At 45.2% G+C, this 18,457-nt stretch overlaps 1 protein-coding gene across 3 annotated transcripts in view; it reads right to left on the reverse strand.

Annotated features, from left to right (window-relative positions):
- Window positions 1-18,457, reverse strand: part of LOC147111873 (spermatogenesis-associated protein 13-like) — a 398,934-nt gene that overhangs the window by 340,112 nt on the left and 40,365 nt on the right. For all 3 annotated transcript variants that reach the window (XR_015079762.1, XM_085999214.1, XM_085999215.1), the window contains exon 2: window positions 337-372. Coding sequence is in view for 2 of the 3 variants with exons in the window: in XM_085999214.1 (XP_085855340.1) it covers window positions 337-372 (36 nt within the window). In the remaining variant the exon portion in view is untranslated. The remainder of the gene's footprint in view (window positions 1-336; window positions 373-18,457) is intronic.

Consider the following 18,457-nt stretch of genomic DNA (forward strand, 5'->3'; position numbering starts at 1 on the left):
GAGGGTGTCACTGAGTAATAATCAGGAGTGGGGACTATGCTAATTTTGACCCTCTCTTGCCCAGGGATACTGAGGCCAATTATAGTATTCCAACCATTGCCCTAGTTGGGACCAGTTAGTCACCACAGCATTGAGATCACACCTGGAACCTTCTGGTTTTCTACACACTGGGCCATCAGGTGAGCCACTACAGGGGGAATTATAAAATACAGTCTGGATAAATAGTAAATTCTAGGTGAAAAACAGCAATTTTCCCCGATGTAAGGGAAAACAAGTCCATTACATATCCGTAGTTATCAAAGTAACCAATAAATATCAAATTCAAGTTCGTCTTACCAAGTCTGGAGCACTGACAGCCCGACCAGTGAATCCCTGAAAATGAAAAGAATATTCAGTTTGTTAGATCAGTATTACGCCTAGTTGGACAAAAAACTAAATGCACAATAATGATGGACAACGTACAGATGGACATCCAAAAACTGCAAAACATAAATGACTCATCCAAATTTCATTTTAAATGGTTGTGGTGGCTCTATATGTCACCTATTGCATGAAATTCAACCAGTGCGACCAAAGTCAAGTTATGAAGTGTTTACATAACCAAGAGTAGCATATCTGCTTTTTATTCATTGAAAAAGACTCGGGGGGGGGGGGGGGTGAAGAAATTGAGTCATGCCCCCTTTGGGACATTAACTTCGCCGGGGCGCTACTTTTAGCGGGCTGAAAAAATTAGCACCCCCACAGCCGAAATTCATCGGAAGCGCCCCGCCTCCCTCCTGGGGTGCCGTGAGTGAATATCGCGGCGCGATGCGACGTTGCGCCGGGGTACTGCACGCCTTCCTCCCTTTATTAAAGGGGAGGGGTCTTGCGCAGCGCAACCCGGGGCCCAGCTGGACCACCAGGGATTGGAGTGCTGGCAAAAGAGCCCGGCACTCAAGAGAAGTGCCAGGCTCACGGAGCGCAGCCAGCACTCCGTAGGATGGGGGGGGGGGGGGTGGGGGCTGAAGAGGAAGCCGGGGACAGCAGAGGGGGAAGGTGCTGCCAGGCGGCCAGCAACAAAAATGGTCGCCCGGCACCTTCCCTTTAATTAGTGCCGCTCCGGCCGCAGGTCGGCCCCCTTGACCCCGTCAGACATAGCCTCCAGAGGTAAGTCAGGGGGCATTACCGAAGATTATCTGCCAGCTCTGCGCATGGCGATGATCGGACCCTGCGGTGCTGCACCGCTGGCGATGACAACGGTTACCACCGCCGTTAACCTCCTGCTGAATTTCGAGGGATGCGTTGGCGGTGCCACGCCCGGGCGCTAGTTGCTTTGCTAACAGGAGGCACAAAGCAACCGAATTTTTAGGCCAGGGTTTTTAAGTCAAAACAAACAAGTGCTACATCATTCAATTTATTTATTTTTTATTTCTCCAATATCTCCTTCCAGAGGGTGCCAAGATTCCATGTTATTTTTGCTTACCTGTATGTTTCTCTGTGGGACTATCAGCCAAAAATTTTAAATGGGAAATTAAAATTATGCCACGGGAGTACTGTTCATTTTTGCAAACCAGTTATTCAAAATGTACCATTCCCAAAAATCTAAAGCTAGCAGATAATCTAGCCAAGCAATTAGAAAAACTTTAGAACAATGTGGGAAATGAGATTGTATCATGTCTCATTAAGCAGTCAAAAATGTCAGATCTGCTGTACTAATTACCTGTATGGGCAGAGAGACACTGAAAATACTTAATGGTCTTCAATTAGAAACAGATGAAGACAAGACTGATAGCGGTTGTTCTTGGCAACACCTCTGATCAAATGATTAATGCAACCCGAGAAAAGCTCCAGAAATATACTGTAAATACTATGGAGAATTCCATGTCAGAAAAAGAATCCCACCTTGTAACAACTTTATAGCACCTTTAACATATTAAAACGTCCCAAGGCACTTAAGTCGCAAGTACAATGCATGTGGAGAATGGAACCATTTTTCAGCAAGTTCTCAGTTTCCAGAAATCAGAAAAAAGGCAACAACAGCTGCACTGTTCTTCTTCGGCAGTCCCTCGGAACCGAGGATGACTTGCTTCCACATTAAAAATGAGTTCTCAGGTGACTGATGAGTCCAATGTGGGACCTACAGGCTCTGTCACAGGTGGGGCAGACGGTGGTTGAAGGGGCAGGTGGGTGGGGTCCTCGGGTTGACATGCGCTCCTTGCGCTGCCTGCACTTGGCTTCCGCTTGCTCCCGGTGAAGAGACTCGAGGTGTTCGGCGCCTTCCCGGATGCTTCTCCTCCACTTTGTGCGGTCTTGGGCCAGGGATTCCCAGGTGTCGGTGGGGATGTTGCACTTTTTCAAGGAGCCTTTGAGGGTGTCCTTGAAGCGTTTCCTCTGCCCACTTGGGGCTCTCTTGCCGTGTCGGAGCTCCGAGTAGAGCGCTTGTTTTGGGAGTCTCGTATCAGGCATGCAGACAATGTGAACCGTCCATCGGAGCTGAGCGAGCGTAGTCAAAGCTTCGATGCTGGGGATGTTGGCCTGAGCAAGAACACTGACGTTGGTGCGTCTATCCTGCCAATGGATTTGCAGGATCTTGCAGAACCTCTCCAGTTCTTTGAGGTGCCTGCTGTACATGGTCCATGTCTCTGAAGTATACAGGAGGGTGGGTATCACTACTGCTCTGTAGACCATGAGCTTAGTGACAGGTTCGAGGTCCTGGTCTTCAAACACTCTCTTCCTCAGGCGACCGAAGGCTGCACTGGCACACTGAAGGCGGTGTTGGACTTGGTCATCGATGTCTGCCCATGTTGACAGTAGGCTCCCGAGGTATGGAAAGTGGTCCACGTTATCCAAGGCCTTGTCGTGGATTTTGATAATCGGGGGGCAGTACTGTGTGGCGGGGGCAAGTTGGTAGAGGGCCTTTGTCTTACGAATGTTTAGTGTAAGGCCTATGCTCTCGTACGCTTCGGTGAAGGTGTTAACGATGGTTTGGAGTTTGACCTCAGTGTGCGCAGACGCAAGCGTCGTCTGCATACTGTAATTTGACGACAGAGGATGGGACGACCTTGGATCTGGACTGAAGGTGACAGAGGTTGAACGGTTTCCCCGTTTGTTCTGTAAATTAGCTCCACTCCAGCGGGGAACTTACCGAGGGTGAGATGGAGCACTGTAGATCAGCAGTGTCAAACATACAACCCAGGGTATGCTGTACCAAGTCTCCCTGAATTGGACATGACTCTCCCAGGCACTGCATCCAACAGCCTGGGAGAACTGCGCCTTTCAAATTCTGCAACGCAGCAGCAGCTCCCCATTCCATAAAGTCACCTCCCAACAGCACACAGAACTGCTCCCACTTCGGGATGACCGGAAACTGAATCGGCTGGTGGAGGGGAGAGAGAGGACGAGCAAGGTTAGGTGCGGGGGTGGGCTAGAGGGTGAACAGAGACTAGGGAGCAACGATTGGGACTGGGTGGGGAAGGGGAAATCGGGAGATCAGAACTGGAGGGTGGGGATGAGAAAATTGGGACGGGGAGAGGGCGACAGGAACTGGGGGTCAGGGGAGGGAGGGGGAAAAGAGGGGCACTGGAGAATGGGAGAGTGGGCATTGGACCCAGCATTTACTACAGAGTCGGGAGCAGCAACAGCAAAGTGGTGAGTGGGAGCCGCCAGTAAAGGAGTGAGTGAAACTTGGGGACCTTACTGTGGATAAATAGTGAAAGATTCTCACCGCCCAGGGGAACTGCACGCCCCGATTTTACATCACAAGCTCCAACCACCGCCACACGCGCCAAGTTGGGAGAGATGGGGAACAACAAGCAGGACTGCCTTAGCCCATCTTCCTCGGCTCCTCTCTCGGGGCAACAAGCCCCACAAACAGCCCCGGCTTTACACCCCCGTCTCAGCTGTTGGCTCCTCGCTCGAAATCTTGCAAAGTTTGTAGCTGAAGCTCGAGCTTCAATCAGCAACAATGGGAACAGCTGAACAACGGGATTTGGGGGGGGGGGGGGGGGGTGACTGACTGGGAGACTGGCTGTCCTGATGGTGAAGATTAGTTTTCCGAATTATTTGAGATTTTTGAGTTCAGGGGAGAATGCCCTGGCGGCTGGGATTTTATTGATACAAAATTACTAGCTTTAGTGCCTTTGTTACAAAAGAAAATCTAGCTTTGTTCAAAAGCAAAAATAATTGTTTTAAGCTCTGACAATAGCCTTCATTGTAACTTTTGTCCTCTCCTTCTTAAACTGTGCAGTTTGTATCCAAGAACACATTGGGAGTAATTATGCAAATTACCAGAACATTCACATGAATCATGAAATTCATTTTGTATTTCTTTGTGGACTTGAATGGAAAGCTCACGTGCTTGATTTGCAAGCAGCTATGGCTATGGCAAAAGAATACACTATTTTCTGGAGGGCAATTTTCTGAAGAACTACATGCCAAAACCTGCAAAAATAGTGGGGTTGAAATTCAAGCATGCATCAGAACCCTGGAGTTCACCTGAAATGGAGCCTTGGCCTCATTTTAATACAAGAGGCGAGCTGCTGGCATCTATCGCACCTCGAGGCAGATCCACCGATTATTGGGGATCAAATCTGGGCCTGCTGCATTGTAGGCAAGTCCTGCAAGGCGAGGTGGTGGTAAAATGCAGGAGGGCCGGCAGCAGCCCACAGTTGTGCTGTGAAGCTTTGTTGGGGGAGGATGAAGTACTCCTGATCCTCCTCCTAGGTATAGGGATAGAATTTCCACAGGGGGGGATTCACCGAGCACCCGATGGAAATTGAGCAAAAACCTCAAACGTCCATCTCCAAAGTTATGGTGGGAGATTGGGTCACCCCAACATAGTTTTAAAAGACTCGTAGAACATTTGCTTCAAAAATGTTGAGACTTGCAGATTCTGCAACTTGAGGTTTACAATACTATATGATTCACAACCTAAACTAAACTAAATTTTTGGGGAAAGTTATATAGAATTTGCATTTTCAAAACAAGTCTTGCACAATGTTCTATGTAATTTTAAACTGGTACAAATTGAAGCATTCAGATCTGCAACAGTTCCAAAATTGAGTTGCTTGTGTGTCAGCTGCATTCTTCCTTTTCAAGCTTGCACAAAAGCCTAGCAGTCCAGCAGCAAGGAGATTTACACACCAGCATGGCATTCTTTTTGGAAATTGTGAGGTAGGATGAGATAAAACAGTTATATTAAAAAGACTTGTACTTTACTTTTCTCCCCAAGGAATGGGGAGAGGAAAAAGGGGGAAAAGAAAAGTTTTTATGCTTCAAGTTTAATATTCTAAAATGGTAGATCACACGGATTGTGATCAATAGTGAAAAGCATTTCCAGAGCATTAGATACTTTTTTCAGGTCACTAGATCCTGTTTATAATCCTCTTCTACAGATCAGAAACAAAGCCCAGAACTAAACACTATTTCTTAAATTTTAAGGAAAAAAGGGGCAGGCTCTTTTTCCGAGTGGCAGGCAGTGACTAGTGGGGTACTGCAGGGATCGGTCCTTGGACCACAGCTATTCACAATATATATTAATGATCTGGACGAGGGAACTAGACGTAATATCTCCAAGTTTGCAGACGACACAAAGCTGGGTGGGCGTGTGTGCTGTGAGGAGGATGCTGAGAAACTCCATTATGATTTGGACAGGTTGGGTGATTGGGCAGAAGCATGGTAGATGCAATATAACATGGATAAATGCGACGTTATCCACTTTGGTGGCAAAAACAGGAAGGCAGATTATCTGAATGGCAATAGATTGGGAGAAGGGGAAGTGCAACGAGACCTGAGTGTCCTTGTGCACCAGTCGCTGAAAGTAAGCATGCAGGTGCAGCAGGCGGTTAAGAAGGCAAATGGTATGTTGGCCTTCGTAGCGAGAAGGTTTGAGTACAGGAACAAGGATGTCTTGCTCCAGTTGTACAGGGCCTTGGTGAGACCACATCTTGAGTATTGTGTGCAGTTTTGGTCGCCTTATCTGAGGAAGGATGTTCTTGCCATGGAAGGAGTGCAGCGAAGATTCACCAGGCTGATACCTGGGATGGCAGGAATGACGTATGAGGAGAGATTGGATCGACTGGGCTTGTACTCGCTGGAGTTTAGAAGAATGAGGGGATCTCATCGAAACTTATAAAATTCTAACAGGACTAGACAGACTGGATGCTGGAAGGATGTTCCCGATGGCCGGGGAGTCCAGAACCAGGGGTCACAGTCTAAGGATAAGGGGTAAGCCATTTGGGACAGAGAGGAGGAATTTCTTCACCCAGAGAGTGGTGAACCTGTGGAATTCTCTGCCAAAGAAGGCAGTAGAGGCCAATTCATTCAATATATTCAAGAAGGAGTTGGATATATTTCTTAAGGCTAAAGGGATCAAGGGATATGGAGAGAAGGCAGGAACAGGGTACTGAATTTGGATGATCAGCCATGATCTTACTGAATGGCGGAGCAGGCTCGAGGGGCCGAATGGCCTACTCCTGCTCCTATCTTCTATGTTTCTATGACACAACTGCTTGAACTGTGCAACAAAACTGGGCATGCTCAAATTATATTACAAATGTTGCAGAGTTCATTTAGGTCCATTAGCATCAAACCCACTGCAGGACAGTTTGATAGGTGAAATAGCTAAGGATGAGGCCGAAAAAGGATGAGGCCGAAAGAGATCTAGAAATCTTTGTAGACTCAACATGTTCAACTAAAGGAGAGCAGCCATCAACAAAGCCTATTGTATGTTGAACTACATAGCCACAATACAGAATGCAGGTCCAACAAAGTGCCGTTCAAACTGTACAGACCACACTTTGAATACTGCATCCAATTCTGGTGCCAAGGAGACATTTAGCTGCTGGAGGCAGTGTAGAGAGGAGTCACTGTTGCTAGTGTCAGGAATCTAAGTTACGAGGAAAGACTGGAGAAACTTAGGCTTTTCAGCCTGGAAAGGAGGCATCTGAGAGATGATCTTGGAGGCAAAAATTTGGCAGGTGTTGAGTATAATGTGGGAAAATGTGGGTTATCCACTTTGGTAGGAAGAATAAAAAAGCAAAATATTATTTAAATGTAGAGACTACAGAATGCTGCAGTACAGACGGATCTGGGTGTCCTCGTACATGAAACACAAAAAGTTAGCATGCAGGTACAGCAAGTAATTAGGAAGGCAAATGGAAAATTGGCCTTTATTGCAAGGGGGATGGATTATAAAAGTAGGGAAGTCTTGCTACAACTGTACAGGGTGTTAGTGAGCCCACACCTGGAATACTGCGTACAGTTTTGTTCTCCTTATTTAAGGAAGGATATACTTGAATTGGAGGCAATTCAGAGAAGGTTCACTAGGTTGATTACTGAGTTGAAGGTATTTTTTATTCGTTTATGGGATGCGGGCGTCGCTGGCAAGGCCAGCATTTATTGCCCATCTCTAATTGCCCTCGAGAAGGTGATGGTAAGCCACCTTCTTGAACCACTGCAGTCCGTGTGGTGAAGGTACTCCCACAGTGCTGTTAGGTAGGGAGTTCCAGGATTTTGACACAGTGACTGAAGGATCGGTGATATATTTCCAAGTCAGGATGTTGTGCGACTTGGAGGGGAACTTGGCGGCGGTGGTGCTCCCATGCGCCTGCTGCCCTTGTCCTACTAGGTGAAAGAGGTCACGGGTTTGGAAGGTGCTGCCGAAGAAGCCTTGGCGAGTTGCTGCAGTGCATCTTGTAGATGGTACACACTACAGCCACGGTACGCCAGTGGTGGAGGGAGTGAATGTTTAAGGTGGTGGATGAGGTGCCAATCAAGCGGGCTGCTTTGTCCTGGATGGTGTCGAGCTTCGAGTGTTGTTGGAACTGCACTCATCCAGGAAAGTGGGGAGTATTCCATCACACTCCTTACTTGTGCCTTGTAGATGGTGGAAAGGCTTTGGGGAGTCAGGAGGTGAGACACTCGCCGCAGAATACCCAGCCTCTGACCTGCTCCTGTTGCCACAATATTTATGTGGCTGGCCCAGTTAAGTTTCTGGTCAATGGTGACCCCCCAGGATGTTGATGGTGGGGGACTTGGCGATGGTAATGCCGTTGAATGTCAAGGGGCAGTGGTTAGACTCTCGCTTGTTGGAGATTGTCATTGCCTGGCACTTGTGTGATGCCAATGTTACCTGCCACTTATCAGCCCAAGCCTGATCGTCGTCCAGGTCTTGTTGCATGTGGGCATGGACTGCTTCATTATCTGAGGAGTTGTGAATGGCACTGAACACTGTGCAGTCATCAGCAAACATCCCCATTTCTGACCTTATGTTGGAGGAAAGGTCATTGATGAAGCAGCTGAAGATGTTTGGGCCTAGGACACTGCCCCAGGAAACATCTGCAGTGATGTCCTGGGGCTGTGATGATTGACCTTCAATCACTACAACCATCTTCCATTGTGCTATGTATGACTCCAGTCAGTGCAGAGTTCCACCCCCCACCGATTCCCATGGACTTCAGTTTTACTAGGGCTCCTTGATGCCAGACTCGGTCAAATGCTGCCTTGATGTCAAGGGCACTCACTCTCACCTCACCTCTGGAATTCAGCTCCTTTGTCAATGTTTGCACCAAGGCTGTAATGAGGTCAGGAGCAGAGTGGTCTTGGCGGAACCCAAACTGGGCATCAGTGAGCAGGTTATTGGTAAGTGCCGTTTGATAGCACTGTCGATTACACCTTTCATCACTTTGCTGATGATTGAGAGTAGACTGATGGGGCGATAATTGGTCTTGTGAGGAAAGATTGAGCCTATACTCATTGGAGTTTAGAAGAATGAAACGTGATCTTATTGAAACATAAGATTCTGAGGGAGCTTGGCAGGGTAGATGTTTCCCCTCGTGGGGGAATCTAGAACTAGGGGGCATAGTTTCAGAATAAGGGGTCGCCCATTTAAAACGGAGATGAGGAGGAATTTCTTCCCTCAGAGGGTCATGAATCTTTGGAATTCTCCACCCGAGAGAGCTGTGGAGGCTGATTCATTGAATATATTCAAGGCGGAGATAGTCAGATTTTTGAAAAACAGGCGAATCAAGGGTTATGGGGAGCGGGCAGGAAAGTGGAGTTGAGGCCAAGATCAGATCAGCCATGATCTTATTGAATAGCAGGGCAGGCTTGAGCAGCCAAATGGCCTAGTCCTGCTCCTATTTCTTATGTTATGTAAAAGAGCTCAGGTAATAAAAAAGATACAACGGTATCTTTAGGATTGATAAAGAATAAAGAAATTTTGGATACACTTTGCCTCTGTAGTGAAATCAAACCATGGCCCGTATTTTCCGACGCCTATGGGTGTGTACGAGCTGTGTACACACCCGTAGGGACATCGGAAATGCCGGTTTCAGGCATGCAAAGCTCTTGACAGATCGGATGCCGGCCCTGGAGAAGGGCCTCTGCAGGTGGGGATTTCCGCTTTCTGGAGAACCTCCGCCCGCTGAAAACCCTTAGAAATCTTATGCCTGGTAAAAGTAGGCATAAGGCCTGCTTTAGCAGCATAAGATTCGAAAAAAAGTAAAAAAAGACATTTTTTTTCCCCATTCATAATTTTAAAATACTTTTTTTAAGTTTATTTTTAGCCCTGTAAAAAAGTAATTTTTTTTCAAAAAATTATATTTGTTTAATATATTTAATTTAATGTAATTTTAACTCATTTTTAAAACATGATGGTTTTAAAAAAAATGTATTTAATGTTTTAGTGTGTTTTTGGGGTGATCTCCATTCATATATTTGACAGGTCTATCTGTCAAAAGTATGAAGGGAGGTTCCCTTCTCCTATTGGCTGGCCTGGCCCACGTGATCCCAGGGACACTTGCGAACTGCGTGCGCCCCTGGGATACATGGGCCCTGCGCATTTCGACTGTGGAGAGGCCCAGGAGTGGAAGTGTCCGGACCTCGGGAGCCCTCAGGCAAGTTCGTAGATTTTTTCCCGACAGGAGGCATCCACACACAGGAAGCCTCCTATCGGAACTTATGGGCCAATATGTTTTTATTTATTCTTGGGGGTAGCAAGGAAAATGATTAGGTTCAGTTACAGACCTCAATATGTAGTCATAGCAGTGAAACTAAAGTATTTCACACATGTGAATAGTCTATGCCAACAGTTACCATCTTGAACCCAAGTGGTCAAAAGGTCTCAATTGGGTAATAGAACTTCACAAGTCCAGGGTTCATCATCATAACCAAAATCATTCAAAAATGTAGATTATCTGAATTTAGAATTTTTACCCACCTAAAATTCTATTTACTCCGATCTGAATTCTTCAATCCCTCAGCTTTTCATCATGTATTATATTCCACTTTAAATATATAACCCTAGAAATTGCCAATATCAGCAGATGAACACATCACATCCTTGTTTATCATTCTTCTGCCTGCTATTTTAGCTTCGATGTTATCCCACCCATGCTCTCTCATGAGTAGCATTGACAAAAGGCTAGTCATGCTAGAATTACATGAAATTCATGAAATAGGGGAAGACAGCAAGTAGATTTTTTTTTTTTTAATTCGTTTATGGGATGTGGGCATCGCTGGCAGGGCCAGCATTTATTGCCCATCCCCAACTGTCCTCGAGAAGGTGGTGGTGAACCACCTTTTTGAACCGCTGCAGTACGTGTGGTGCAGGTACTCCCACAGTGCTGTTAGGGAGGGCGTTCCAGAATTTTGACCCAGCGATGATGAAGGAACAGCAATATACTTCCAAGTCAGGATGGTGTGTGACTTGGAAGTGGTGGTGGTGTTCCCGTGCGCCTGCTGCCCTTGTCCTTCTAGGTGGAAGAGGTCGCGGGTTTGGGAGGTGCTGCCGAAGAAGTCTTGGCGAGTTGCTGCAGTGCATCTTGTAGATGGTACACACTGCAGCCACGGTACACCGGTGGTGGAGGGGGTGAATGTTTAAGGTGGATGGGGTGCCAATCAAGGCGGGCTGCTTTGTGCTGGATGGTGTCAAGCTTCTGGAGTGTTGTTGGAGCTGCACTCATCCAGGCAAGTGGAGAGTGTTCCAGCACACTCCTTACTTGTGTCTTGTAGATGATGGAAAGGCTTTGGGGAGTCAGGAGGAGAGACACTCGCTGCAGAATACCTAGCTTCCGATCTGCTCTTGTTGCTACAGTATTTATGTGGCTGGTCCAATTAAGTTTCTGGTCAATGGTGACCCCCAGAATGTTGATGGTGGGGGATTCGGCGATGGTAATGCCGTTGAATGTCAAGGGGCGGTGGTCAGACTCTCGCTTGTTGGAGATAGACATTGCCTGGCACTTGTGTGCACGAATGTTACCTGATCATTGGAGCAATCATTTCTAGAGGTAATGGTGTGTATTAAGGTGCTGACAGCAGAGAGAGAAAGGGATAACTGGGCAATTTTCCAGAGATGTAGGTAGAAAGGTCGGCTCAGGGTCAAGTTGAATGCCAAGGTGCAAAAGAACCTGGTTCAGTGCAGAGACTAATAGAGCAGGAGCCAGAAACATGTAGGTACTGATAGGAACCAAAAAGAATGGTCCAGAATTTGCGGTGTAGCTAAGGAGTATGCTGCCGACATCCGAACGAAATCCACAGTTACATGGTGTGAACCCCCATTGAGAACTTGCGTTCTACCTTTGCGGAGTTGCACGCAGCTTAGTGGCCCACAGATCTTACGAGCGCACCATTGTGCGTAAGCGTACCTGGGGTCATGTGGGGTGGGGAGGTGCTCCTTTCACTAGCCGATCAGGAAACATAGAAAGCCCAGTGTAGTGTTATGTAGTTACAACTTGTAAATTAAACGGTGTGATACTAAGTATATGTATTTGACCAAAGTCCTCCTCGGTTCCGAGGGACTGCCTAAGAGGAGAAGTATTTGACCAGTACAGTACTTGGCTTTAAAAAGCACAGGGAATACTTTGAAGTAAGTACAGATAGTTACTGGAAGACGCTGCAAATTAAAAAAAGATTAAGATCTCATCCCTCAAAACCAGCCTTGGGAACTCCGCTCTATCTTGATTTAGTTTTTCCAAGACTAACAAAACTACTTTATAACATCTCTCTTTGTGATATTCTGCAAACAGTGGCCGCAATGTCATGAATTTCAACCACAGTTTTATCCCGATTCACATTAGCCTTTCTGTCATATTACGCACAATAGCGATTTTCTATCACTTTCTAACAACAGATCATATGAAGTAGAAAGAAAGAGATAGGTTTACGGGATAACAGAATATTTCTGAACGGATGCTAATTGTTTCGATAGCAACTGAAATGCAGTCAATGTAATGACTGTAATAGTTAGGTGGAATATGACAGTCTTCACACCCTCTTACAGTTTGGTACATGGCACTTTTACGTGTTTGTTTTTAATTATTATACAATTTTTTTATTCCCCCTCCCCCTATGCTGTGTAAACAGGCTCCTACGCCTGTTTGCAACAGCCATAAAAATTTCCAGCGTAATTGATGAGCAATAAGTGGGCAATTAGCCCAACTTTTTACTAGCACATCATTTGAATGAAGACTTGAAAGTCGCAGCTGATCATCTATCTATTCGGAACTTGACAGATCGCAAGTTCAGGATTTAGCGCACGCGCTATCGCGAACTTGCGGTCAATTTCAAAGGCTGCGTCATACCGACCGTAAATTAATTCAAGGCCATTGGCTTTAATTATGCAAACAGTGAGCTGAAGGAAATTTCAGCTCACCTGTGGCTCGATTTAGAAATTATGGAAAAAGTAGGAGTCCATGGTGTTGATGCGGAGGTAAAGTTGGGTACCATTTGTAAAAACATGAAAGCTGACTCCGCTATGGGCAATCTCGCCATTGCAAATTGCATCGAAACTCCAACCAAATTGTCAAGTTGTCATAACACGTGCATCTTGGATTTTCTTTTTCAAAAAGCTTTCAAATCATAGAACTTTACAGCACAGGCGGCCATTTGGCTCATTGTATCCATGCCGGCTGAAAAAGAGCTATCCAGCCTAATCCCACTTTCCAGCTCTTGCTCTGTAGCCCTGTAGGTTGCGGCACTTCAAACGCATATGCAAATGCTTCTTAAATGCAATGAATGTTTCTGCCTCAACCACCCTTTCAGGCAGAGAGTTTCAGACCCCCACCACCCTCTGAAAAAAAAATTCTCCTCGACTCCCCTCTAATCCTTCTAGCAATTACTTCAAATCTATGCCCCCTGGTTATTGACCGCTCTGCCAATGGAAATAGGTCCTTCCTATCCACTCTAGCTAGGCCTCTCAATTTTATACAGCTCAATTAAATCTCCCCTCAGCCTCCTCTGTTCCAAAGAAAACAACCCCAGCCTATCCAATTTATCCTCATAGCTAAAATCCCCCAGTCCTGGCAACATCCTCGTAAATCTCCTCTGTACCCTCTCCAGTGCAATCACATCTTTCCTGTAATGTGGTGACCAGAACTGTACGCAGTACTCTAGCTGTGGCCTAACTAGTGTTTTATACAGTTCTAGCATAACCTCTCTGTGCTTATATGCTATGCCTCGGCTAATAAAGGAAAGTATCCCATATGCCTTCTTGACCACCTTATCTACCTGTCCTGCTACCTTCAGGGATTGTGGACATGCACTCCAAGGTCCCCCTGTTCTCTGCACTACTCATTATCCTACCATTTATTGTGTATTCCCTTGTCTTGTTAGCCCTCCCTTTTTGCATTACCTCACATTTCTCTGGATTGAATTCCATTTGCCACTTTTTTGCCCACCTCACCAGTCCATTGATATCTTCCTGCAGACTGCAGCTTTCTTCCTCACTATCAACCAGACGGCCCATTTTTGTATCATATGCAAACTTCTGAATCATGCCCCATACATTAAAGTCTAAATCATTGATGTATATCACAAAAAGCAAAAGACCTAGTACTGAGCCCTGCAGAATCCACTGGAAACAGCCACTCAGTCACAAAAACACCCGTTGACCATTACCCTTTGCTTCAAAAAAGGTGGTAGAGAGAAAACGGGGAATTACAGACCGATAAGCCTGACATCGGTAGTGGGGAAAATGCTAGAGTCCATTATAAAAGATGTAATAGCAGAGCACTTGGAAAACAGTGACAGGATCGGACAAAGTCAACATGGATTTACAAAAGGTAAATCGTGCTTGACTAATCTACTGGAATTTTTTGAGGATGTAACTGGTAAAATAGATAAGGGAGAACCAGTGGATGTGTTGTATTTGGACTTTCAGAAGGCTTTTGATAAGGTCCCGCATAAGAGATTAGCATGTAAAGTTAAGGCACATGGGATTGGGGGCAAGGTATTGACTTGGATAGAGAACTGGTTGGCAGACAGAAAGCAAAGAGTTGGAATAAACGGGTCTTTTTCCGAGTGGCAGGCAGTGACTAGTGGGGTACCGCAGGGATCGGTCCTTGGACCCCAGCTATTCACAATATATATATTAAGATGATCTAGACAAGGGAACTAGATGTAATATCTCCAAATTTGCAGATGACACAAAGCTGGGTGGGCATGTGTGCTGTGAGGAGGATGCAGAGAAACTCCAGGATGATTTGGACAGGTTGGGTGATTGGGCAGAAGCATGGCAGATGCAATATAACGTGGATAAATGTGAGGTTATCCACTTTGGTGTCAAAAACAGGAAGGCAGATTATCTGAATGGCAATAGATTGGGAGAAGGGGAAGTGCAACGAGACCTGGGTGTCCTTGTGCACCAGTCGCTGAAGGTAAGCATGCAGGTGCAGCAGGCGGAACAGGCGGTTAAGGCGGCAAATTGTATGTTGGCCTTCGTAGCAAGAGGGCTCGAGTACAGGAACAAGGATGTCTTGCTCCAGTTGTACAGGGCCTTGGTGAGACCACATCTTGAGTAATTGTGTGCAGTTTTGGTCGCCTTATCTGAGGAAGGATGTTCTTGCCATGGAAGGAGTTCAGCGAAGATTCACCAGGCTGACACCTGGGATGACAGGAATGATGTAAGAGGAGAGATTGGGTCGATTGGGCTTGTACTCGGAGTTTAGAAGAATGAGGGGGGATCTCATTGAAACTTATAAAATTCTGACAGGACTGGACAGACTAGATGCAGGAAGGATGTTCCCGATGGTCGGGGAGTCCAGAACCAGGGGTCACAGTCTAAGGATAAGGGGTAGGCCATTTAGGACAGAAATAAGGAGGAATTTCTTCACCCAGAGAGTGGTGAACCTGTGGAATTCTCTACCACAGAAGGCAGTAGAGGCCAATACATTAAATATATATTCAAGAAGGAGTTGGATATATTTCTTAAGGCTAAAGGGATCAAGGGGAGAAAGCAGGGACCGGATACTGAATTTGGATGATCAGCCATGATCGCATTGAATGGCTGAGCAGGCTCGAAGGGCTGAATGGCCTACTCCTGCTCCTGTCTTCTATGTTTCTATGTTTCCTGCCACTGAGCCCATTTTGGATCCAACTTGCCACTTTCCCTTGGACCCCAGGGGCTTTTACTTTTCTGACCAGTCTGCCATGTGGGACCTTGTCAAAAGCCTTGCTAAAATCCAGGTACACTACATCAAACACGCAACCCTCATCGACCCTTCTTGTTAACTCCTCAAAAAATTAAATCAAATCAAGTTGGTCAGACATGACCTTCCCTTAACAAATCTATGCTGACTGTCCTTGATTAATCTGTGCCTTTCTAAATGACGATTAATACTATTGCCATCACAGCAGCATTGCTGTAGGGATTCCCACGACAGAGCGCCGAAATCACTTGAACGACAAAAAAGTCAAACTTCTCATCAGTGTTTGCGAGATTTCTGTGGGCAGCTTTCTCTGGGGCCAGCGACGAGCGCCTTTGCTTCGCCGCTGACTGCAAATTCCGGGCCCTTGTTTTAATGGTAACAGTGGCACAACTCACTGCATGGAAATTCTCCCATGTTTCTATTGCCTAAACGTATGTCTAAAAGGTTAATAGTCATGTATTTTTCAATAACCAAATGTGATTCAAATCAATTTTTCAAAAGAAATCTAATTATTCTAAACCATTAGAAGACATTGAATAGGCTAATTGTTGTATTGATTGCGAGCAATGATCAAAGAATAATGTCAAACATTTGTCCACTAAAATTTACAAGATTTGAGAAGTTAGAAGTGCTATTGTAATATATAGATCAGATATAAAATGAAGATTCAAAATGATAATAAATGCCTCCACTTGTTTTCCTTTTGTACATAGCCTGGAGAGTTCAGCAAGTGGTTAACGTGCAACATTGATGCACAGCGTTCGCCAACAAATTACGAAAAAGGAAAACAATTTATTTAATATGATTATCTTAATTTAATTCCACAACCTATATCAATTTTTTTTAATGTAATGTAATTCTTAGATGAAATATCAAATGCATAATGCATATCTTGTTTAATTACAGTCAATGTTTGTATATTTAGAGTCAATCCTCAACCAATTTTGATGGATGGAATTTTTAACAGTTTAGTCAGTGTATTATTCCTTTATTGAAAAATTCCACACAGTATGCAGTGCTACCCTCTTCAATATTCAATGCCTAACCAGCAAAGTATTACCAAAAAATGCTCATTCCATTGGTGAAAATATATGGAACCTTAATTTAGAGCATTCCTACAATAAAGATATTTTAAACACAATGAATGAACATTTTTGTTAAATTAAGTCAAGGCATGAAAGGCCTAAATTGTTTTTTTCCCCCCACTTAAGCTACACAGGTTCAGTAGAAAAGTAAATGGCGCCAAAAACCCACGGGGCCAACAATGGTCTCTCGCACTGACCTTGCTAGAGTCTGTACTTCATCATTTGCATAAAGTAGAAGGTGCTGCCAGACTGTTAGAAATGAGGGTATCCAAAATATATGGGTTTATGCAAATAATACTGTGCTTAGATAATTGCATTAGAACTCGAGACAAAATGTCTCTTCAGATTAGTATTAGAATAACCGGATAGATGCTTAGAATTTGCTTATGTTTTGGTTCCCCGCGGATGCAATAACATTCTGCACCATGGCGGTGACCTTGTTTCCAGGCTAGCTGTCTGTGTGCTAGAAAGGTTGTTAACTGTAGCTTTGATTTGGCCAACCAAGGCCCAATGCCTCTGTTGCTTCCATTATTGCTAATAACCATATTATAATACTAAGTTAGGATTTTGACTTTATTCAACAAAGCTGCTTTAAAATGTGTAAGTTAATTAAGTACAATGACATAGAATAGAAGATATCTTTGAGAATTTAGTGATTCATTCCATGGTACAATAGTTGCATGAACAGCATGAACATAAATAACTGATAACAAGCAGTTACGAACATCTGATGGCCGAGAATGGCATGTCTGACTCCAAACTAGGGAGGATAGGGACAAGGGAGATGAGAAATTCCGACGGGCAGGCCTTCAAAATGTACAAACAAAAAAAGCATGTGTAATGCTCCTGGAGGGAGGATCTTCATCTCAAAGTTGAGACAAAGAACTCGATGTGCCATTGGGCACCTTGGTTTAGGAAGAGCCCTTACAGGTTAAATGGTCCTGTCCATATTTTACATCAGGCCCACCCCTAAAAAAGGGTACAAGAAAAAGACCTGAAAAACCCTTAGCAGAGACAGTGAGGGGGGGGAGGAGCTTCCAGGACTCATGCTGACCTAAGTTAACACTCTTGGAGGTTCCAGACGAGAGAAGGAAAGGCCGCAAGCCATTTAGCCAATCGGGTCCGGTACCAGCTGCTTGTCACGGTCATATGTTTTGGCTGTATAACTACTGTGTTATATTCCATCTTAAACTCTGATTAAAGACAATATTCGCACCATATTGGTTTGCAGTCGATCCTGATTATTTGAAAGACTAGAGATAAGCTAATATCAACAAATTGGCTAATCTCAACAAGACTCTTGTCCCATCTCCAGAGGAACCCACCAGAAAAAGGCAGGAACACCTACGCTTGGAATTCCTACTTCTCTGTCTCAGAAAGGTCACGGCACATTACTGGAAGGCACTACATAGAGAGATGAAGCACTAAGTGCATTGCCAGTGCCCACTGGCCCTGTACAGCCAAAGTCCAGCAACTGCTTGCCATTGGGGGTATGTTGCCCAGGCTCGCTCCCTGCCTTTTCTCTCCCCCATTATTAAATATATACATGAAAAGGAAAAATTTGCAAGACTATGGGGAAGGAGTACAGGAGTAGTACTAATGGTATAGCTCTTTCAAAGAGCTGGCACAGGCACAATGGGCTGAATGACTTCCTTCTGGTGCCCTACTTGCACCCATCTGGAGTAAGATAGAGTCATAACTGCACAGGAGGCCATTCAGCCCAATAAGTCCGTCCTATTCCCCCGCTCTATCCCCGTAGCCCTGTAAGTTTATTTCCCTCAAGTGCCTATCCAGTCTCCCCTTGAAAACATTGAGTGTCTCCATTACCACCACTTCCATCGGCAGCAAATTCCAGGTCATTACCACTCGCTGCATAAAAAAGTTTTTCCTCACATCCCCCCGTATCTCTTGCCCAAAACCTTATATCTGTGTCCCCTAGTCCTTGTACCGTCAACTAGTGGGACCAGC

The sequence above is a fragment of the Somniosus microcephalus genome, chromosome 10, assembly GCF_052327205.1.
Source record: "Somniosus microcephalus isolate GS21.2 chromosome 10, FLI_Smic_1.0, whole genome shotgun sequence".
NCBI lineage: Eukaryota > Metazoa > Chordata > Chondrichthyes > Squaliformes > Somniosidae > Somniosus > Somniosus microcephalus.